We start from the raw sequence: 24805 nt of genomic DNA, 5'->3' as shown, positions 1-24805 counted from the left end.
TTTGGCAAGGTCACAGCGATGTCTCTGAATTTGAAGTGGAAGCTGTTGTCATTTTGATACTCAAAGAGCTGGAGTCATGATGTGCTCCACATTCAGAAAGGTTCGAGGGTTTGTTCACCCAAAGAGACGTCTCCAGCCATGCATGTGGTCTAGGTTTTATCTGTCCAGGTTTGGAGGTATCTGGCTCCACCCAAACTGAGGAAACCCAGGTTCTTATTTATCAGGTATCTCTGAATCCCTCTGAGGGATTTGACTCTGAGCCACTCCATGAATCTCTAATGTACATAGTCTGGCAAACTGGACACAGGCAGATGGTACACACATTTCCTGAGACAGAAGGAGACACGACTAAGGCTTAAGTCAGCAGGGATGAACTCAGTACTAACAGCTCTTAGAGGGCAGCGCCTGTATGAAACAGGCCTCGAACCATTACCTCTGTTTTATGTGATGAGCTCTCTGATATCACAGCAGAGGCTTCGTGATGGCTCGTGTGATATATAAAAAGTGAAGAGGGGAGATGACCTCAGAGCTGCTGAGATGGTTACCTCCTGTAATCTGAGAGAGGAGCGTCGCCCATATTTATAGCTCAGAAACACACACACACACACACACACACACACACAACCCTGTCAGTGTCTGTTTCCCTCACAGACCAACACACACACACAGGCAGCGCTGAGCTAAATGTGGCCTGTCATATAAAGAGCTGTGGTGCTTGTTGTTGTGCTGGTTTATGGGATGGAGTGATTTGGGCTGCTGCAGTGCAGTGGCAGCTGAAGAGTCTTCAGTCAGCCTTAAAATGGTGTCATTTTCTATTAACCTCTGGGTGAGCCTGTTTAAAGTGTCCTGGAAGCAAATTATTAGCATTGTTTTGTGTTGTTTTTTCTTCTGCAGCCCAGCTCTCAATATCTTCACGTCCAAACCTGTCTGCTAGAATTATGTTCCTATACTTCTAATAATGCAATACGCCATTTCTACACTGCAGCAGCAAATACGCTGCTGCCTGGATCGTGTTCACAGGCAACGTTTTCCCTTTTTTTTTTTTTTTAAACAAATGAAGCATTACTTTTATTAACAGCAGTGGAGGTGCCAGAAGGTGTTTGGGGTGGATGGTAGGCATACAGAGCAGGCATCTGTCACACCCAGAGACCTGTCTGTGTTCAGGTTTAGGTAACAAAGGTGCTTTGGTTAAAGGTAGGAAAAGACACAGGTTGTACCTGAAGTCACCGGGAACTTTTTCTGTATTAAACCAAACCTCAGTCTTTCCTTGACCTTAACCAAGTGTTGTGAGTACCTGAACATAACCATAAAAATGTTTCACAATGCTGCAGTCGTTCTGTTGGGTATAGTAGTAAATGTAAAACGTAGTGGAGAGGAAATGTATCAAACAGAGGGGTTTTGGACACACTGTGAGCCGCTGACAAACTAATGTAATTTGGTGGAAAGACAGACCATTAACTACCAGGGCGGCACTGTGTTGCAGTGGTTAGCACTGTCGCAGCAGTTTTCACAGCAAGAAGGTTCCAGCTTTGGACCCTGGAGTCTGCATGTTCTCCCTGTGCCTGCGTGGGTTCTCTCCAGGTCCTCCAGGCTTCCTCCCACAGTCCAAACACATGCAGGTTAATTGGTGACTCTAAACTGCCTGTAGGTGTGAGTGTGAATGGTTATATGTCTCTATGTGTCAGCCCTGTGACAGACTGGCCATCTGTCCAGGGTGAACCCCGGCTTTCACCCAATGTCAGCTGGGATTGGCTCCAGCTCTCCTGCGACCCTCAAGGAAGAGCGGTATGGATGATGGATGGGGGGATGAGTAGTTATTACCAGTGGTGGCAGCCAGGAAACTTTGCAGGTGTGAAGCTGAGAACAAAATGAAGGCTCTGTTCTGATGTACACTCAGTTGGACTTCATTATCTACACCTTTCTAACACAACAGCACAGGCCCCAGACACTGTTGATTAAAATTTTACAATCATATTAGACGCTGTAATTTGTGGTGCTGTTGAACTATGTTACATTATACAGAGAGATGATTCCATTATTTATCCTACCCTCACTGATGTAACTGTGGTAGACAAAATAATAGAGACACCTGTCCGTATAACGCAACAAAACAGACTGCCAGCTGAGTGCAGGTCCTGATGCAGGTCAGAACGTGAAGTTCCTCTTAATTAATTAAAATCTTCAATAATTGATAAAATAACTAATTTAGCCCCAAGCACTGTCCAGTTTATTTACCCATTGTGTTCATTTGAGCTCAAAAGGAAGTAGGACAGAGTGTTTACTGGAACAGGGACCACACATGTGCCTATTATGACCCAGAAATCAGTCAACAGGGACATCATTTTGTGTATTTCAGCGGTGTGTGTGGGAGGCCTGAGCAAAGAAACACAGCATAGTATATTGAAGTCTTTAATCAGATGAAGAGTCTCTTGCTCACATGAGACTTAAACTGACTTTAAATCTTAACAGTTTTGAGCTTGGTGTGATTTTTCAGTGGAAATATGAGATGCAGTATCATTCGTGAAAACACACTGCTGCCTTTTCGTTTCATGGATAGCTAAAGTGGTCAGTCATCGAGTCATTTTTGAGGATAAGATCGTGTGTGTTTTTCAGATAATGACTGACGACTTTCAGGAGGCAGCGTTTACCAAAAAGTCGAGGTTTGAATTCTTCAACTTTTTCAGTCCAACCCCTTTTTTATTTCATGAAAACCTGCGCAATTATATCTACTTTTGTGTTGGAGGAGAAAGGACGAACTACAATATGAGATCATTTTCCCTTTGCAGACAGCAGTTCAGTCATAATACATTTGAAGACTGTGAGTAGATCAACATCCATCACTGCTGTAGATTGTTGGTGATGTTGACAGCAGAAAAAAGCAGTAATTTTCCCTCTGATTGCAGCCTGCCTTCTCTCTCAGCAACATTGATAAGCTTTCTCAGGGATCTCACTCCTGGATAGAGTGAGTGGGTAAAGAGAAGTCAAACAAAGAGAAGATGAGGGAGAGACAGAGGGAAGGGATGATGATGATGATTGCTTTGACTGTAGTCAAAAGAACATTTTAGCGTTTCTTCAGCAGTTGCCAATCTATAATATTGCTATAATATGACTGATTATTGGCTTTATAAAGCCTCATTTATCTGTGTTAGATCATCAGGCATGTACCCTCTGATCCTGAATCTGGGTTAGTGGAAAGATAACTACTCTGTGATGCTCCAACTTAGCACCATCTGTTATATCATTTCTTTAACTTATCTTCACTGTGGAACCACTCAGTAATACTTCATTTATTTATTATTCAATCCACTAATTCCAGACCACAGAAGTTTTTGTATGCGAGTTCTGCAGTAACTTTTTAATGATCTTATTTTGAGAATTTGTAGGTTTTACAAGTTTCTGCACAAATTGGAGATTAAAGAAAAAAACCTCCCTACTGTAATCTGGGGTCCTGTTTTTACAAATTTGGACATGATTCCTCTTGGTTATGAGAGCATTTTGCAGACCAGTGTCCAGGCTTGTGGACTCGAGTCATGATTTTGATTTAAATCAGACACGTCATAAAGACTTGACAAAATCAAACACACGACTTTGACTTTAACCATCAGTGACTCAAGACTTCAATTGGATGTCACTTATTTGACTTAGACTGATTTCATATCCCACATCGCCCAAAGATTAAGAAGTTAAGAAGTGCAGTTAATCAACTCTTCATCATCCTGACAGTACAGTGATTTCTAATAACAAGCAGGAAGAAAATATGTTGGGGGTTTTTTGTACAGACCTGCAGTCACAGAAATTGCTGACGTGTCTGATAGAAATGATGCTAACAACAATAAAAATAAAAATCCAGGTGGTAAAAAAAAGTGGCGTTTTGGCTGTGAGAACAAATTTAAGATAGCCAGATTAAAAAATGGATTACCAGCAAGGGTCAAGGCTCCGACAGCTTTCCTCATTCAGGTCCAGCTTCCCCCGTGAATTAGTCCCAGACTGCATCCAAACAGCCCATTCTTGCCACTAGCCAACAGAATGCAGGAATTGGCTGCTGGCAGCATTAAACCCCATACTGTTGATGAGATCGGAGTTACTGGCTCTCATTGGGGACAATTAAACCTCAGTACCTCCAGCAGCCTTTACTGAAAGGTCAACACAGAGTGAGATGGGAGAAAGAGCCGGGAGGGAGACGGAGAGAGGGAAAAAAAAAGAGCAGACCAGAGACCGTCAGCAGGCTGTTTTCACAGCTCACATGCAATTCATTAAAGCAGAATGAAAGGAATAATGAGAGCGGGACAATAGGCACGCGGTGCATTTTGAAACTGTGAAATGGAGTTACAGCCGAAGACACTAATTACATTTGAGGCAGAGTCTGCTAACTTCATGAATCCAGTGCTCAGGGGATGACTAATAAAGCTCAACTTCAACATTTTATAGTCCCTAATGGGAGAATTAGCTTGCTGCAAGGCGTCCAACAAAATGCATAATTACAAAACATGAAGAGATAGAAAACACAGGAACATACGGAAGTAACAGAATGATCTGGCTGAGAGATATTCAAATGTTGCTGTGCAAATATTTAATTTTGGTCCTGCTGTTAAATGCCTGCAAATTAACAATCAGGAGTGGGTTCAGATTCAGATAAACTAAATAAATATCCAGTACTGCAGTACATCATGGTAATTTAGGCTGATGGGTGACTGTACTAAAACTGCCTACGAAGAATTTGAGTTAAAAAAAATTAAGATGAAGTTGCAGCACAACAGAGTCAGAATAGAGACCCCCTGCATTCCACATTACTTTTGAAAAATAGTGAAGCAGTGTGGGAGCACTGTTAGTACCTAAAACACAGAGCAAGCCCATTATACTACGAACTGGTGAGTAGGTGGGTGGGGAAGAGTGAGATGGTTGAAAGTCATGGTTACTGCAGGGCAGGAGGGAGTGGCAGGATCTGAAATGACAAGAGAATTAGTTAAATGTTAAAAGCAGGCAGAGAATGAATGGACTGTGACAGTTAGTTCTGCTTCAAGACCTTTTGTGCTTTGCACAGTTTGAGTTCTTCAGAGGTGTTCTTTGGATCCAAGAAAAAATGTACCGTTGGGTGTCATCAGCAGAAATCATTGTGGTCTTGTGTCCTGATAAGAGAACATGGAGTGACAATCATGTGCAGTGTAGGACTGAGAGTCTGCAGCAGGATTTCACTCCTGTCGCTGATTAGCGTGCATTCAAACAGACGGAGGAGACCCGTCAGTGAAATCACCTGCTGATGTGATTGGTCGGGGTGCAGCAGCACATGATAACTCATACCTGCCTAATGCAGGGCGTATAAAGATTAAACAGGGCAGAGAGAGGAATCAAGCCTTATGGGACACTGCGTATAAACGTGAACTTTCCTGGAAGTGTAATTACCTTGGCTACCATAAAAACATGGCCAGTCAGATAAGACATGAACCACTGGGGACCAAGCCAGAGAGGTTTCAGACAGTGTAGTCTGCCCGGCAATAACATTGCATGAAGATTCAGTATCTGGAGTGAGAGCTGTGTGCATGACAGGCATCGTTAATTTGCAGTAAGAAATATCAACACCACAATAAAACAAATCCCCCTGACGTTCTGTACAGGTACAACACCTTTATGCACGTTTTCTGACATATAGACTAAACCCTCCAGTCATTAAACATAAAAAATCCAAAGTCAATAATCATTATTTGCACAAAGCTGGAGATCAGATCTTCCAGATCTTTGCTGCCATAGTTATCGTCTTCTTTTTCATTTCACTTTTAGAAGTTTGTTCACTTGAACCACAGCAACTTTCCCTGCTTTCTAACCTCTTGTTTTCCAGAAGTGAGAGTCATAACTTGTCCTGTCATTGTTTATGACAGATGAGTCCACATTACTTTGAGTAGGAGTCTATTTAAGTTGGTTAGGTCTACCTCCTGGTCAGAGGTGAGCAGCTGACTGCAGACATTCATAAAACAAAGTTGTAATGGGTTCAAGACAAGTTCAAGATAAGACAGCATCAAGCTTTTGTTGAGCATTTTAGACTCCGCTACGCCGTCTGCTGTGGTCTGAACAATGCCGGGCTTGATATTGACCATATTGTGATGAAAGAAACTCCTATCATCACATGTGCTGACAGAAAAAGTTAGTTCTACTTCACAAGTTAACAGGCAAATACTGTCTTTGTTATACTTGGTGTTTGATCATTCACATAACACAAACACTGTGCTAATGAGTGTGAGAGATGAAATGATTGTGTCCTGAAAGTCATTAGTTTTAGCCTGACAGACTGATAATTACTCCTGCTGACATACCCTTGAGCAAGGTCCTTCACACCCTCGCGTGACACACTGACATGTGAGCTAATGAACAAGCACATGTGGACTCTGCTCTTTCAGCCATAGTCTTAAACAGATATCTACAGCAGGTGCTTCTACTTATTTTGTGGCATTTTTCAGACTTGCAGCTGTTCCTCTATAATGTAATGGTTAAATAAATATTCCAAGTTTACCGCCACAGCACCACGCAAACCACTGGGGGCTTATTTATTCACTTCAAAATTGCAAAACTTTGAAAATCTAATTTTGAATTTTTCAATTTTTCTGAGCAGTCCTCAATACAAGAAGTACTGAACAATGTCTTCCCACCACAGCAGATCTGCCTGTAATCTAGAATTTGAAAAGAAATAACAAGCCTTAAAGCACCATAGACTACAACACTTTATTTATCATTGGGAGTGCAGTGGAGGGAAAATTATGAAAAGTCTTTCTTTGCCACAAGTCACCACAGATAAAACCCGAGTTTATGTGATTATAACACCAGTTAAATCATTTAACTGTACCGCTGATCTCCACACATCCCCTCCTCGCTGCAAGAGAACAGGTTCTTGTTTCAAGTTTGCGGGATCGCTGCATTCTGAGTCACTGTTTTTCATCACATTTACTTACAGAGAGAAATTTAGTCTTGATTCCTTGACCTCTGAATCACGACCACATCTCCAGTTTTTATCAGAAATTAAAAGAGGTCTGATGTAGTGCTCACCGATATTTCCTTGACGGGAAAAACAACCAAGAAGATCAGAGCCTTTGTAGGAATAATACATCGTCGTTGTTGTCTTGTGCCAGAGTCAGAAAAATGGCCACAAAAAAAGACAGCAGCTTTCACATGAGCTGTAATTTCTTCAATCGACATTTCAGCATTAACTGATCGAAGTAAACAGCTTCTGTGAGAACTGAGCATGACATTGATGAATGCATCGCTTGCTGCTGATCGGTTAAGGCAAAAGCCGCCCCTTCCCAGAAAGAAAGAGGCATGAAACATGAACACAGTGTGTTCACAGCTGAATGGTGGTGTGAAAGGTATACTGGGCTCTGAATAACAATCTCTAGGTGGGGAAAAGGGGTCTGAACACACAGCTACACTAAGTGGTAGAGCATCCATTTTATGAGACACATCGAAATCATCGACCCAAACTCTGAGGACGCGACTCCTCTCCGGCACTCTCTGACTTTGTCTCCTCTTTCTGTTATTACACTTCAAAGGTATCTCTCTTTCAGTGGGTTACACACTTCCTGTTTGGTGTTATGCTTCCCAGGTAATGGTCGGGATTACATCAGCCTTTCTCTTTGAAGGCCGTATTTCAAGAAATAAGCTTTACACAGCACTTTTTTTTTTAAGTTCGTTGATGAGGTAAGGCTCAATCGTCTAACTCAACAGCACTTCAAGAGGATTTTATGATACAAGACCCTTGAGCTTTCTGGTGCAGACAACCTCTCTGATCTATGGGAACCTGCCTGATGGTCTTTTTGGACAAAAGAAATCTATTGATTGATTGCTTGTTTTTTTCCATGAAGATGATGGAAGAAGAAGAAGAGGGAAAGGGTTGAATTAAAGGTAGAGGGCAAAAAGACAGAAGGGAAAGGACAAAGAGCGAAGGAGAGAGAGCTTAAGAAGTAGGAGAAGAAACTAGGAGGAAAAGAGAGAGGAAGCAGCAAAGAAAAAGATTATGCAATAGGAGTCAGAGTAAGTGGGTCTGAGGAGACTTAAAGACGTATAAAGAACAGAAGAGGAGCAGAGAGAGGAGAAGGTCAGCTTCTTTGAAGTGGTGTTGGACTCCCAGAGGACTGCAAAGCTCTGTAGTTTTACTCTCTGCTGTCTGTCCATTAGTTTCAGTTGTTAGCCAATTTTTAAAACATCTGAAAAATGTGGAGGCAGCTCAGAATGAACGCAGATGAAACAAAGTCTTCAATCTTTAAAACAAAAAAAAACAGAGAAAACAGTTATTGACTAAACAACAGAATTGCAATTCATAGGACAAAACACTGTGTTCGCAGTAAATTCACACTTTCTGTCCAATCTCACTCTTGTTCTGAATGTTAAAGTTGCTTTCATCAATATTTCTCAAGATTGAATTTAAAGGGTTGAACAGATCCACATGATATGATATTATCAGCTTGTCTCTTTCAGATCATTATTTGGGTTTAAGACACAAACTGTGGATTCAGTTAGAGAAGTTAGAAAACCTGGTGCTTCGTTGTGTTGCAGTCTTTGAGAGTTGTAGTGTTGGTGGTAGAAGTTGGTGGTAAACAGTAGGACTTTGGAGGAATTGTTGTGTTGTCCACTTGGCAGTGAGGAACTCTTCTCTCTGCCTGTTTGATGTGCTTGTGTCAGAGCTGTGGTCTTGTTTCATGCAGATAAACACTGTCGGTCTTTTTGCCCTGCTGCGAAGATCAATATTAGCATCGACTGATCGAGCTGCTATTATGTCCAGCCTAGCAGGGGGCTCTGGTTCAGGTTTTGTGTTTGACACAACAGGTGGTACCGTCAGAAGAACCTCAAGTGGCTGAGTCAATGACAAAATGTTTGAGTGCTCAGGTTCAGGGAAATATATATTTTAGAGGAAATCAGTCCGTCTATCTCTGCCTCTTCAGAAGCAGACCTTCATGCTGTGAAAGTCTCTTTCAGTCTTCTGCAGTTCATCTTTGCTGTAGCCTTTATTTAAGGTCTGGTTATGAATGAGAGACAAAATATTTGACAGAGTAATGCAGCTGTCTGTGGCCTCTCTGTCAACCCGAACCCCCTCTGAGGCGTTCTCATAGATCCCACCCACACACCAGACCATTACTTAATCCCAGTCATTTCTAATCTTAGCCACCACAACAGGCTCATTATTTTCTCCAGATCACAATACCACCCTGTTTACTGTGAACTAAAGTAATCACCGTCTTCAATAACATTTGAACTTCAGGGGACATAAAATCCAGGAAAATAACTGAACAATGTGTAACTTCAGAAACAAGGTGCAGCTTCCCTGTGAATGTTGGCATAGGGACCACAGATGTGGGTTTCTAACCTGCAGTATGGCTAGAACGAAGTGACACTTACTTTCATTAGTCGTCTTGAGTCGCTTCATCAAGATTGTGTTAAACTTATTTATGGCGTTCGCATGTTGTTGAACTCGTGGCGCTGTCATGTTGAATACGAGGACACAGCGTCAAACGCTCAACCTTCAAATCTCATCAGAATCAGACCTTCTGGTTTTAAAATAGAATTTATACAAGACAACAGGACTCGCTCTCTCTCCTCTCCTTTCTTTTTTCTTTGTTCACATTAAACTAATGCAGTGATTAAACGATCACAGTTCATATATTTCACAGCAGCAGATATTTTCTCAGAAAATGGATGGATGAGTGTGTGTTTCTTCTATTGGAGGTCTGTGTGTGTGTGTTTTGCTTTTACGTTTGCTTGTGCTTTCTGTTTGACTGTGCATGTGTGTGTGTGAGTGAGTGTGTATCTCTCTGTTCCCGCTGTGCGGCGTTGCGTTTATGCACGACTTCTCTTCATTCAGTAAAGCCCCATAAGGTGAGATCAAAAGGCAGGGGTGGCAGATAAAGCTGACAACTTCCAGCCATACTCGCCTGACTTTTCTCAGACGGGATGGGAGGCAGATAACACTGGGAGAGTGCGAATACAATTCACCACATAACCCAGCGGACTAAACTGAAGGGAAAGTAGCTGCCAAGAATATTTTTCATGCATAGCCTACACATTTCAGACATGAAAAAAATGTCCTAAGTCCTCTGCACTCCAAAGCAAAATAGAAGAAATATGGCCCATCTGTATATTTTCCATTTGAAAATAAATTTATTACTGCGTTGCCACATGGCAAAGCAATCCATAGGGATGGCAGATATAAAAATATGAATACGTAAACAGGTGGACAGATTGGATATTTCTCCATTTTCTTCTCTGTTGGCTCCCTCAGATGTGAGTAATAGCTGAAGAAAATGGCACTTCTTCCCCACAGGAGGCTGAATAAAGACGAAGACAGGTCTGGATAAAGCATCCAAATCTCTCTTATCTGCTTTCTCTTTTTTCTATTAACTTTTATTCACCCAGAGAAGAGTAGAAGAGTGAGCACCACTCTCCTGACCACGTTCAGCAGCTGTTTGTTTCTCTTTTTGTCCTTCATGGAAAATTAACTGGACAGAAACTTTTCCTTTTCAGCAGTTCACATATTTGACCTTAGTACCTAACTTAATTCAGAGATTTGTCTGGGGTCTGAGTAAAGACCAGTGCTCTTAGCTCTTTTTTAGTTGGTCAGAAAATATCTACTCCCCCTCCAAAACACCGGTTTTTGAAGGACACGTCATCACTCTTCAATTTATTCAGATGCCACAGGTCATGCCTATAAAGGGCTTGACATCTTTGCTACTAATAAATCCCATTCTTAGTAACTTATTCACTTACTTCCTTTCTCCTGAAATACAACATTTAAACTTCAGACGGCAAAGTTCAAATTTATTTGTCCCAGAGTGACTAATTATTTCAGCAGCGAAGGGACAGAGACAGACTGTAAGACATGAATGTTTCTCTCAAGTCAAAACAAAAATCACATGGATCATGTTAGGTCACAGAAGTTTCAAGACTCTCTGCATTGTCCAAAAAGACACTCGTGGCATTTGAAACAAGCCAGTATAACCTCAGCACCTCGGGATTTGAATTTAAAACTAAAACAGGAGGGAAACAGAAAGAAGTGCGAGAAGAAAGAGGGAAAGTGTTCAACTGTTAATGTTCAGTCTACTATGCTATAATTGTTTTTTGTGTGTGTGTGTGTGTGTAGTTTGATATTTTTGAATAAATGGAAAACCTTCGTCATAATGTTGTCCACAGAAAATCTTATTCAGACTTTTCAAGGCTTTAGCAGTTGAAATAATTTGAGACATCAGCATTTTCTCTGCATCTTCTCTTCAGTAAAACATTCCAGTTTCCTCTCCAACCCTCCGCAGTCACTGCTGTGCTGATCCTCCACATCTTCGACCTCACTAAACGTCCATATCTAAAGCCAGCCAGCCCAGATTAAGAGGAGATTAGAGGAAACGGATCAATTAAAGAGGTTATCGGTTGTAAAGCCGGAGCATGTTGGAGTGCTGAGGAGGAAAATGTGCTGATTTTTGCAGAACATGCATCAGTTTCTTTAAACCACCACATTTTATTCTAATGATTGAAGTCATAATGTCTGTTATCTACTTCACAGTTTCTACTGCAGTGTTTGTTTAACTGCTCGAGACTAAATGCTAATTTGTGCAGATGGCAAGAGTGTTGGACATGTCTCCTGTGCACTACATCCAATCAGGGTTATATGCAATGTACAGTAAGTTCTAATCTAACACACACAGCATTTACAGTTGATATAATAAGAGAGAAACATATTTTCTCTCTGTGGCTGTGATGATTTTAAATTGACATAAACTAGTTTAACTGCATTTCACACAGCAGTTCTAATCCACTGTGTGCACAAATTAACTTCAGAGTGCGTCAGTCCACTTTTACATTTACTTAAAAAGATATTTGCAGTTATTACAGTGTTGTGTAGTACCCAAATATTACTTAACAATCTAACCTAACCTAAGGTAAGAAATCGAGTCTCACCCATCATCACATTTCCTGAAGTTCACGGCACAACACCTTCCACATCCAGCTTCAGGTTCATGCATCACAGGTGCTGACACACCACAGGTGTCATGCAGAATATTTTATACACATGATATATAAAGGTGTCAGACTGACACAGTCTCTCCAAGTCGTGACAGTACAGTAGTGTAAAAAGAACATGTTTTACAGTCTCATGTTGTCCACACTGACATTATTCATCAGACTTCTTTCTTTGACTTTATACTGTCCATGGCACCGGTGATGAGTGAACCTAAAGAAGCCAGACTGTCCTCCCAAGAGAAAGAACAGAATAAGTTGTTTTAGCAAAAGCTCTGGTGGTTGTAGAATAGCTGATGTTATCTTATAAACTGTATGAGGAGTCCTTGGACGTCTTTGCCCGTAATGAAGAGGCAGACAGAAACAAGGACACGCAGCACTGTTTCTTGGCTTGAATCGACTCATGGTGGTAATGTGGTGCGTGCTGTAACCATTTGGCTAACATGATCTTCTGGTCCTTGAAGCCAACAAGTGAGACTTTTTATGTCCTCAGGAAGAGTCGGTATAAACCTAAAACTAAAATGCCACTCAGCTCGTCTTGTCTGACTTTGTCTGTCTGTCCCTGTCCCTCCCACCATCTGTCTGACAGTACCGAGACCTTCCAGGCGTCTGCGTCCCTTTGATGGCGCTCGTGCCTCGAAGACAAGGCCATTCAATCTGAGCAACCCTGAGATTCAATGGAAGTTTGTGCGTCGTAAATCTCTACATAGTGCAGAGGAGGGCGGCGTTTTTATTGAAGACCTCTTCGATGGCGTCTGGAGCTTCGGGCGCAGCACAAAGACCTCATTTAGAATGTCTCCTCCACAGAAAGAAAAGGGGAAAGGAGGCGTAGATCAAAGGGAGAGCTGTGTTGATGCTGCACTGGCACTTTGTACCTCAGCTGAGGAGACTTCGTCTTTCTGTGATCAGCTTCATCCAAAGTGGATACCTGCACATTCATATTAAACTGCTGCTGTGCTGTGATATAGAAATGATCCATGTGTTTGCACCTGCAGGAGAGTGAATCTGTATCTTTATGTGAGCGAGGGGTTTTCACTTGTTTGAAGGTATTTGTCCACCTGTCAACCTTTAACTCTGGACCTCAGTCAGAGCTTCCAGTGACCCCTCACAGCCTCCGTCAGTAGATGGTGTTTGAGTGTTTGAGTGGCTGTGACAGTCACCAACTTAGTCTCATCATGAAGCTGCTCCCAGAACCATAAAAATAATAAGCACTTCCAATTAGCCCTCAGTAATGACTTAATAATAATAGGAGATGATTGCACCACTTTGACTGCTGTCACAATTTATTGTGTGTGTGTATGTGTGTGTACATCTTTCTTTATTGAGACTGAATGTCCCCACAATGTGTGAAGGAGAAAAGTGTAAGAAAGTGGCCTCAGTAGGTTGTTTGGTTTTAGGATGAGGATTAAAAAAAAAGCCAATCTTAGCCTAAGAATTAATCTCGTCAAACTAAATCCTGAAATATAAAATACAGTGACTTTCAGAGTTCAATCCAAAAGGACTGCTCCACTGCAGTGACTAAGCATCCCATTCCAAAAAAATCTGGACTCAGCCAGTGTTATTATTTGCAGAGAAAAAGGTGATTTTTGTCTTTTATTGCGCCGCAAATGTCTTTTCTCAAGACAAGTCGACACATCAGTGTGAATGCCTCACTGCAATTCACTGTGTTTCCAATGCAAATTTTATTTTTAGCCTTTTCCATAAATGAACGTCAGGATTTTAGGACAAGTGTTCTCATGCAGCCATTTACAGACCACCGACATTTAAAACACACACTCACACACACACACAGTCCTCACTCCTCGCTGTGTCTTTCATCCAGCGCAGCTAGCCTGCAGGCTTGTGTATTCACATGTCAATCATTGCCAGCATGAAGACCTTGATGCCGTGCTGCCATCGGCCTCCGAGGGCCACGCCGTCTGTCCCAGATGAAGACGAAGTTAATAGGAAATCTATCGACCTGCAACACCGACATTAGGCAGCCGCAGGCACAGGGAGCAGAGTCTCTGAGAAGACTCACAGCACTGTATCCTGCTCCTGTTATTGTTCTTAATCGTTTAATGAGAGCAAATAAAACGTTCTGAGCCCAAACTGACTCTTCATCCAGCACAGAGGGAGGCACAGAAACAGGTTTTTGGACTCTTAGCATTTGCTAATCTGCAAAAAACGTCATCGCTGGCCTGACTTTTTTAGGTTTCTCACTGTAAAACTTCGTGGTTGGCTTCAGAGAATAATTGCTAAACAAAAGCAGGTCTTCTGTGTTTGTGAAAGCTTTATATGCGATCACGCTGAAGTGGTTTTAAAAAGCTCTGTTCTGTCCTTCCACACTGCCTTTTCAAAATTATACCTCAGAGGGCTTTTTGGAGCAGCTTAGGTTTGAAAGCAGTGGCTTAAAGTGGATGTAATACCCAACCAGAGAGAAAAAGATGGCTTTCTCAAATTCAGCCACATTAGTGTGGACATGAACTCTCTCTGCTTCTTGACACCTCCTTTCTTTCTCAGCATCTAATTCAGACTGCTTATTTTTCCCCGTGTAATGTTTTCTTCTGAATTGCCTTCCTCTCCTTCTTTCTGCCCCCCCCCCCAATCCCTTCACTCCACTTGCAGTCGACATCTTTTGCCTCATTTGTGCTTCAACACATCGTCTGTCTCATTTTCTCTTTACTCTTATCTTGCTCTCTGTGTGTATCTATCTATTTTGCCCTGTCTTATCTCTCCTTGACTTTATCAATACCCCCTCCTGCTCTCCTTTCTTTCATCTTTCATTCTCAGGGTTCTCCCTCTCTCTCCTCCAAACCACCCTCCCCCCTCCTCCCCCCCATCTTCTTTCCCATCCAATTGATGGACGATGTGGTGCTGCGTCGAGGGCCTCAATCAGAGGAGCGGGGGTTTGCTGTGAAGAGCAATCTCAAAGCCAATTCCAGTGATAGCCATCACAGGGTGTTGCTACATGACGTTGCAGCTATCACCTGTGGAACGAGAGAAAGAGAGCGGCCTCTCAGAGCTGCTGCTCCAGGTGCTGCTTTGCCCAAACTGTGGGACAGAAGGGAAAACTTTCTCCTGTTGGTGTTGTTGATATCAAATGGATCAATTGAAAAACGTATTAGTTTGGAGTTCGGCCATTTTGGCACCTGGCAGCCACACAGGGCCGACGGAGGCTGATTGAAAGAGCATTCAGGGTTGTGGGTCTGGGGAGGGAATAGAAGAGAAGCATTGTTGCTGCTCCATGGTGCTTCATTTTACTCTCCAAGTGCTTTTTGCCAAAAGGCTGCGCAGGTGGCCAGAGCGCTCTTTCATGTATTCATTTGCATTTGAAACACTAACACAGGTTTCTGGTTAATGAGAGAATAAACGAGAGAACGGCTTCTCCTCGGCCGTCGTGTGTTTACCTGTGGCTCACGCGCCGCTTGGTTTTACCTCTGAGCTCCTTGTCATTATTTGCTGACATGTGCTGGAAGGAGTAAAAATGTTTAAGCTGCCTGGAGGGTGAGATTTACACAGGCAGTAATTTAAAGTGATAATCCGCAGTGCTACGTTATTTACACTTCCTATTTTGTGATTATAACATTGTCATGGTATCTGAGTCTCTGCCGTGCATGCACAAATTGAATCCCCCAACACAGACAGCTATAGGATGCAGAGCAGCTCTGGGCATCTCGTGGTGGAGACTTAAAGTTCCCAGCTACCTACAGCTCAGACTTTGAGGAATTTTACTATTTTTACTTCTCACCCTGAGTGAAACAAATTCATGAAAGCCTTTGTTTTGTCTCTTGCTGTGTCCCAGTTCAGAGGCTAGATTGTCTGAAGTCCCTTTTCAAAGGCTGCTTCAAATGCAGCCAAGAAATGCAGCCTGAATTGCCCTGAATTGGTAGAACTCAACCAGTGTATCTGTGCAGCTCTCAGTGTCCCACAGTCAGCTCTGAGTCCGTCAGCTCTTTGAAGCCACTATATGTAGAACTGAATCTGAATATGGCTTCTCTCAGATTATTCTGACGACAGAATATTTCCTCTGTAGCGTGATGAGACAGTCCTGGTTGCATGTGGTAACTACAGTGTGGCTGTGTCTAGGAGAGGACTGTACTCATGACAACAAACTGTGGTTAACGTGTGGTTAGGATCATGCAAATAAAACACGTGGTCAGTGTGTAAGCGAGTGACACCCTTTCACCGTTCTGACCTCCACACCTTCAGACATTTATTTGCTGTGTAAACACTTGTGTTGTTTCTTTATCAGACCTCTCCACGAGCTGTAAGAGGAAAATGGCATCAAAACAGAAGTTTTACAGAAAAAAATCCACCCACTCTAACACTCTGCCTTCAGCAATGCGTCTTATATTACAGTCACATTGTGCAGTTTTTGGTTCTTTGTTCATTCTTGGAGACAACTGGCCAAACACCTCAGTCCTGATCCCAGAATAACTGGTACTGTGTAGGAGTATCCAAACGCAGATGTGACCTTTAACCATATAGAAGTATGACTAAATGTCTGACATGCAAAAGTCTGACTCCTCGTAATGTTTCCCCAGAGCATGGAGGCATCTATATTTGCTTTAGCCTCGGGTGGCTGCTTGATGCATATCGATGCAGACACTCAATAATGGGCCGAGAGCTCTGCGTTATTGACAGCAGCGACTCCCAGCTCTCTGAAGATGTCGACTTAAGAAAAGGAGATGGAGGGAGACAACAGATGGTATAGATAAAGAAACAAGGATGGACACAGATAAGAGGACAGAAATGAGCAGGGTGAGTCAAGGATCCAGTGTTGTCCACCACCACCACCGGCTGCCGACCCACACACCAAATAAACCTGGAGAATACCAGGAGGAACTGAAGCCACAAATGTTATTTACAAGACAGACGTTTTCTCCTCAGCAGCCAGGTAAACAGAGCAGTCACACACACACACACACATATCTAGCAGACACACAATCAGTCTAAGAAACACACACAAACACAATAAATTCTCAATAACCATCGAGCTAGCAGAGTGGTGAGGAGTGGATCAATTTAGTCCTTGTAGTAGCAAACGTGGGGAGAGAGGGAGAGAGGAAGGGAGGGATTACGGAGGGGGAGGGAGGGATGAGGGGAAACGTGGTATATGTGCGATGAATTATGTCACAACAAAGCAAAGAGATGGATGGATGGACGGATGGACGGATGGATGGATGGATGGATGGATGGGTTGCACACCTTTGGTGCATGAAATTACCCAAAAAATATCATTATACCGAGTAGCTTTTGACACACTGTCTGCTGTATCCAAAGTGGACATTTTGTGCTGAGAGTGGAAATAGAAGTTTCAGTTCAGGAGTTCATCCTCTGAGGAGCAGGAATGTGCCTTCAGGTTGTTTTAAAGCGCTGCCTAATTATAAAGTTGCTTCACAAACTTTCTGAATTAATGAAATTCTCATATTTTCTCGAACTAAAAAAACTAAAGTAAGGACGTCAGTAATATATTCTGAGAGAGAGACTGTGTTGTATTTGTCTCGGTGACTGAGTGGTATTATTGAATTGTATTTAGTATTATTGTGTTGGCTGCTATAATCTGTTATTTGTTTGACAGCAAGTTATTTAGAATTTCATGCCACTTGATTTGAAGCGTCTTGATGAAATCATCTGACAGAGGAAGGAGCGGATGGAGGGACAGAGCAGAAGAAAAACAGGTGACAAGAAGGAACAAGATGTGAAGAATCTCAAACTCACGACTCAGCCAGTGTTTTTAGGAGAGGAGAGATGAGAGGAGAGAGGAGAGGAGGCACACCTGAGTGTTCAGAGGCCTCTGTCCTGGTAAGAGCTGTCCTGAATTATTCATGGCTGCTCGCCTCGCTTCGCTGTGCCGGCTGCAGCACAACGCTCATTGTAGAGAATAAAAAGGAGAAATTTCGGCTGGAAAAGAAAGTGCAAACAGTGCAGATGTGCTCAGTGTTTTGAGTTAAGTCTAATTGCAGTTTCTGCAGAGAGATCGTGATTTTATTGACGGCTGCTGCTGGATTAAGTTACACAAAATGAATAGTGTGTTTGCACCTGCTATATTATCCTGCATTCTGTATTTTGTCCGGGTTTCCCGTGACTTTTTTTCTCTCTCTTCGTTGTCACGCTTCGGATCATTACTGCATGTGGCGGCTGGAGGCTGACTGAGACAAAGTGCTTCACTCGACTGTGTCTCTGCTGCTGATTCATTCAGCCCTGGTCTGTGAGCACAGTCACCCTCTCATTCACTCATTCACCGCCACACTATACATCAGACACTCACAGTTTGCTCTGCAGCAGACAGTAAATTGAGGTAATGGCCACTCAGGAATCATCATTATTATGTGTCATCACTGACAGGTGGAGAGGCGTCTGATTGCAGCAGGAAATAGCGCGCATCTCATGGACATTTTTTTAATTCTATTGTGGGAATATTTTTATACAGAGAATAAATTTCACACTCAGATAAAATGGTGGAGTATTATAGTGCATGTTATAGTCTCAGTCTGTCTGTGTCTCTGTCCATGGTGCTGAAACAGCCTCCTCATGTCTGTGTCCAACATCACTCCCTGATTCACTCATTCACCTCCTCCTACATAAAAACACTCAGTGAACTGCACATTAAGTTGCAGAGCAGTAGTTTTCACATCAGCATTTCTGCAGTCACCCAGTATGAGTGTGTTACTGTAACAGGGATAAACTAACAACTGTTAAACTGTTGCAGAGTTTCTGGAGCTTCAGTGCAGCAGAGGGAGGGCAGCCATCTTAAAATGCACCTTCGTTTCACAGACTTTTCCTTAAGTGTCTTATGAGTAGTTCATAGTGAAAGCCTGTTCATTCCTGTCCTTGACAATCAGCAGCTTTTCTAGGTTTTTTTTCATCCAGCTTTTGTGTATTCACAGTTATTCTGCACTAGAACTTCACAATAGCAGGAGATTGCCTTCACAAGTGAAAAAAACTTAAATGTCTCTGTAAATGGATTCTTATTATTCCATTAGGAGGCTTATACTGCTGTCAGTTATTTTTTATGGAATAGAGCCAATTTAAGACTGTATTTCAACACGAGCTGAATTTCTTACTTCAGTTCTTTGTGTATTATGACTTATCTCCTCAGTGTGAAATGGAGAGGCAGAGATACGGGCCGAGGCACAACATTACTTTCCAGCTATTATGCATCCTCAGCGATAATCCAGACTAAGATATGAGGTAGCCGGTGGGAGGAATCACTGAGTGTACACTGGATCTGTGGATACGTCTGTGTTCCAGGACCTGCATGTATGCAGGAATATTCTGCTAGGGAAAGAAGAAGAAGTCTGTCCTTTCTTACAGATCGGTTTTCGTCATCAAAATGTCGGAAATAGACTTTGAATAACGTCTGCCGGGCCCTCTCTCACAGGCCTGCTGATTTCCACCTTGGGATAATTCACAATCTCAACACGTCCAGGACTCAACCCCCCGTTGCCACAACAGCGGCAGAATTTTAATATGTTTTACACAGTGGGGGGAAGGATTACATGGAGGAGGCTTGAAAACCGTCCTCAGTTACTTTGGGATTTCAAGGGGTCTTGATCTCCATTTGCTCGTCAGAACCTGAGGGATCAAAAGACGGCGGGAAAACAAAAAAGTCTTTGCAGGAGAAGATCACATAGGCAGATAACTCTCTCTCTCTCTCTCTCTCTCTCTCTCTATCTCTCTCTCTCTCTTTGAAACAATCCAGCGGGTGATTTCATATAATATATATAATGACTGGATGGAAAGTGAAGGGTCAGCCTCACTAGTCAGTGTTTGAATCAAAGCAGCTGCTGAGCCAAGTCTCCTCTCACCAAATTTCCTCTTATCACTCTTGGTTAATGTCTTTTGGTGTGTTGCTGTTCTGGTTTACCGACTGAGACAATGGAAGAATCTGTAACACTGCTGCAATACCTTTGACTGACTGCCAAGTAGCTGCTGTCTTCTCTTGTCTCTAGAAGATAATTGGGAGACAGGGCAATAAAGGAACCATTGATAATGTCTTTTTTATACCTTGACTGTGTTTGGAAAGGTAAAGGGAAAACGCTTCTGGTTTGCTCTTTACTGCTGAATTTCAATCAATGACCAGCTTGTTACAAATGCACTTTTATAGCCTCTGGGTTGCTGCTACGCTAATTTATTTACCCAGTTTTATGAAATAATATTCTATGCCTGCTGTCACCTTAAAATAACTCTCTTAAATGACCAAATACAGCATGCATCAGCAGTGGATGTTTTACCGTGTTTAAATGAGCCTGGCTTCTGCAGAGAGAAAGTAAAATTATCATTTGGGTGCATGTTTGAAGGAGTAAAGAACAAAGTATGGAAATGTTCACTTATTTCTTGATTAAGTTATAATTAAGTTGTTTGTAGCATAAAAACTGAGAAAATGAAATCCAGGTCAGTCAGGTGAATAAACTCGATATGAAGTTTGTTGCACGTTCAGTTTTTTGTACATCACATCCTGGTAAATCTCTAAACTGTGTCTCCATCAGTGTGAACAGTTTAGGCACAATACTGCACAAAGTTCCTCCTCTTATATACAGTATTGCTCACAGTAGGATTTCTCTGAGCTCACAGTTGATAAACTGAATACACACTGTATTGTTTAATCTTTAAATCCTGTACAACATATTCTTTTGTATTTGATGATAAAAATCTTTCCAGCCCAGCTCCTGTTTATATATGCAGTGTGTGCACCGTGTTTGCCAGTGAATCAGTGTGTAATACTAATGCTGAAGTCAGGTATCAACAACTATCACTGCATTAAAAAAGATTAAAAGATTAGGGCAGCTGATTAACAGGGGAGACAGTTTAATGAGTGTAATAGTTTGTACCTGTGGAACATAACATCTTCCCTCACACCGTCAGCCGTGTTTGATTATAAGTCATTTTTCCTCCACACAGCCGTCTCTCGCCGCATCGATAAATAACAGGTGTTTGTTATCAAACGGCAGGTGTCAGGAATAAAATGGCAGGTGTTGGACACAGCCAGCGATTCATGCTCATGGCTCTGCACCATATTGGCAGGAAACACACGAAGAGAAGATTGTGAAGAGTCTTGGCTCGCCCTCAGGAGCTGCACTGACTCATTCTTGATGTTGATAATGGTCCTAAAAATAGAACTGAAAACCATAAATAAAAAATCTTTTACATTCAACTCAGCTACTTCTCCAAACAGCATTTTAATAATCGTCCTCTAACTGACTGTGACTGCTTTCACTGAGCTGGTAGCTTGTCTGCTCCTGTTGTTTTAGATTATTTCTGAAATTATTTGTATGTACGTGTTTACAGGATAGAGAAGGCATGCTCTGCTAAACAACAGTGTGTCAGAGCAGCTTAAATAAATGAATAAATCAGTCTGGATCACTTGTTGTTGTTCGAACATAAACGTGATATTTACACAACATGATACACCTGAGTGTGTTGGCTTAAACAGCAAAGTGTTGTCATTGATCAACAAGCAGCAGAGTGCTGTAACAAGTACCAGCTGTCTGTCACAGGCACTTTATTACCTGTACACCTGTTGAGTCACTCAGCCAATCATGTGGCAGCAGTGCGGAGCATGAAATCATGGAGCTGATGTTCAAACATCAAACATCAGAACGGAGGAGAAATGTGATCTCAGGGATTTTGATGGGTGATGCCAGACAGACTCAGCTGATGTTCAGATGGTCTGCAGATGGACACACCTCGTCAATGAGAGAGGTCAGAGGAGAAGTGTGTGTGTTTCCCTTTAAGGCCACGATCTTAACGGCTTCCTCCGGCATCACAATGCTCCATGTCACAAAGCAAAAGTGCCGGTCTCAGACTGGTTTCATGAACGTGACCCCCAGTCTCCTGGTCTGAATGCAGGAGAACACCTTCGGGGATGTGGTGGAACAGGAGATTGGCAGCGTCAACTAACTGTGTCTGTGTCTTCTGTTCCTCACAGGACGGCATGGGCAACCTCAGAATAACAGAGAAGGGCCTGAAACTGGAGGGGTACTCTGAGTTCCTCCAACCCCTCTATGCCAAAGAAATCCAGTCCAAACCAGTAAGTCACACACACACACACACACACACACACTCACATCTACACACCCCAGCTATTTCATTTTAGAGATGAGTATGAGACCACCAGAGAGGGAGATTTAACACAGTGCCATACATTCACACATGCTAACTAGGCTAACCATGCTAACCATGCCTTTTATGTCTTATGTAAGTGTAAATGACCTGCTAGCCAAATGTTTCCTCGTGTTCTGACGAGCGACAGAACGCGTATTCATCTCACTCTATCTACATGTTTTTAACATTTCTGTTCTGAGCTTCCACCGGACATTCGGACTCACTCCTAGTATCCTGTGGGATCAGGGGTCGGCAGTGGCACTGACTGGGGGGGGGGGGGGGAGGGGGGTCCGGGAGCTGGTGTCAGGTTAATGGTTTCATCAGATCGTGACCTCCAGCCTGAAATACGACGTGAAGACGAGGCTCAGAAACTCTGAGTCTGAGGCCACGGTCCTCTGCTGGAAAACGGTGGATCGCTCCCTTCAGGTTCAAGTGGAGATGGAGTGAAATGGCACTGTACTGGATCGTTGAGGTGAAACAGGAGCTGAGTCAAAAGATGAGGCTTTTGATTCACTGGTAAATTTATGCTCTAACCCTCACCTGTGGTTATGAGCCTTGAGTAGTGACAGGAAGAATTGGATCAGAAATTACAGAGGCCAGGCTCACCATTCTGCACTGGGTGAAGAAGTGGAAAACGTTGCTGGTCCACGATCTGACTCTGGATAAGCGGCAGAAAATGGATAAACAGAAAAAGAAATGTCATTAAATTTCAGGATCTAAATATGTTGTGTCATGTTGCGTCATAACAAGATATTTCATGTTGAGTCGTGTTATGTCACATCTCACAGCCTGTCATTGGACATGTCAAAGCAGCACAGTTGTGATGTGACTTGCAGAGGTGTGTCGTACCGTGTTGTGTCAAGACAAAACAAGGAGAGATTATTGTGCCGTAACTGTCATGTAACTTCACGTCACGTCTTGTCACAACAAGACAAGAAAACACAACATCATGACAAGCGCGGTGTACGTAGCCCCTGTCAGCGCACCTGCTTCAAACCAGATGGTCTCAGTGGGGAAACAAACACATACAACAGCCTTAGCAGTGTTATCAACATGCTATCTGCTCAGAGACACGACTTCAGCAGCCGTTTTCTGACAGGAAATCTGAGGGTGTAGCCATCCAAATGCAAAGTCTGATTACAAATTAACATTCTGAGGTGCTTCCTGCCGTCCTTATAACAACTGCAGTGAGGATCCAAGCCTAGAGATGTTAGAGAAATGCAGAGATGGGCACGATAACGTGATGTGCACTCTCTCCCTCTGTGTCTTCTGCTCTCGCAGTAATAATAGCTGTGTGCAGGTAGTGGACAGATAATGCAAGAGAGCAGCGTGCTTTATCTCTGCTGTCTAGGACCTTACGCAAGCTGAGGGGGAGGGGGGCGCAGAGAGAGGAATAAGGACGAGGATGGAGATGAGGAATGAGAGAGAAGAAGAGGACGCAGTAATAGAGACAGAGACAGGCGGACAGATGGAGGAGGACTGAATTAGAATGAGAGAGATGGGAAGCCAGCGAGCATATTTTGACAGGCGGTGACACGCAGGAGGCGGCCAAGTTCAACACCAACTCAAACAAGCACAACATGTTCACAGTGTGATGTTATGGCACCAGAAAATATTCCGATTAAAACGAGCTCCCTGTTTCACCATTTGGTGAAAGAAGCAGCTTTGGATGACTGCGGATCTGTGGAGCATTAACGTGGCTCTGCATTTAGACAGGTGCTGCTGGTGCATGAGCATCATATTCAGAAATATAAATATTGTTAGGCTGTTTAGCTGGAGGCTGTTGTGTTCCTCTTTGTTCATGAAATGAAGAACACTTGGTGCTGCCAGACTAGTGCTGAAAGTACAAAAGATTTCTGTTACTTCTGTGAAATCCAAACATTTGCCTGAAAACAGTGGAAAATGGGCTGAAGAAGTAGGACAGGTGAGAGACACAGAAAGGATGTGAATAGAAAAAAGACTAGAAGAAGCAGCAAGATAGAAAACAGCAGAGCAGGAGGGAGAAATAAACAGGCAGAGTGAGACGAATAGTGATTTGAAGTGGTCAGTCCTGGAGCAAACAGACCGACAACAAACTGGAATATAACCAAGGAAACCCCTCACTGCACTGCTGTTATTATACAAACCAGGTCTCTACATGTTGTCTCCTGTCAAGTCTTCTCTGTATGTTTTCACTGCTCTCACCTCCTGTGAGCAGTGTAACTGTAACGAGCTGCCCAGCTCTACTCACTGTAAAGTTTCTTTGTGTAGTGCCAACATGAATCCACCTGGATGCTAATGTTGGTCTGTATGTGCTGGATGTGAACACAGAGGAATCTGGAGGCTGTGGATGGTCTTTGTTTTTACCTGATGAACGAGCTTACTTTAAAATCCATTAACTGATTAATCAACTAACCATCGTCTTTCACACCGTGCTGTGTATGTTACCCAGCTCTTTATCAAGAGAGCCGGACAGTAAGCTGGAGATTTATTTGGATGAGACCAGGCTGGATTTCTGACTGCTGCTGAAGATTGGTCCTTTGGCTCAATTTACTGAGGTTTAATTCAACCAGCGAGGTTGCTGAGCCTTTGGAGCAGCTCTGCCTCCAAGAAATATTTCTATAAGCACCTCCACACGTCTTTCTCCCATTCTCTCCTCTACTTCCTCTCTCGCTCGCTCTCTTTCTCTCCTCTCTGGTCGAGGCATCCTGCTGGGAGTAATATGCTCTGCTGCATTAGTAACGAAGAGGAGAGG

General features: G+C 42.8%; 1 protein-coding gene across 1 annotated transcript in view; it reads left to right on the top strand.

Annotated features, from left to right (window-relative positions):
* The window catches only part of sgcd (sarcoglycan, delta (dystrophin-associated glycoprotein)), a 92731-nt gene that overhangs the window by 26658 nt on the left and 41268 nt on the right, over positions 1-24805 (top strand). The window contains exon 3 of the mRNA XM_018700559.2: positions 21896-21997. Coding sequence (XP_018556075.1) covers positions 21896-21997 — 102 coding nt within the window. The remainder of the gene's footprint in view (positions 1-21895; positions 21998-24805) is intronic.

Source organism: Lates calcarifer, linkage group LG20 (genome assembly GCF_001640805.2).
Source record: "Lates calcarifer isolate ASB-BC8 linkage group LG20, TLL_Latcal_v3, whole genome shotgun sequence".
Lineage (NCBI taxonomy): Eukaryota > Metazoa > Chordata > Actinopteri > Centropomidae > Lates > Lates calcarifer.
Note: the sequence above shows the minus strand (reverse complement) of the source record. Positions and strands in the feature narration are given on the sequence as shown.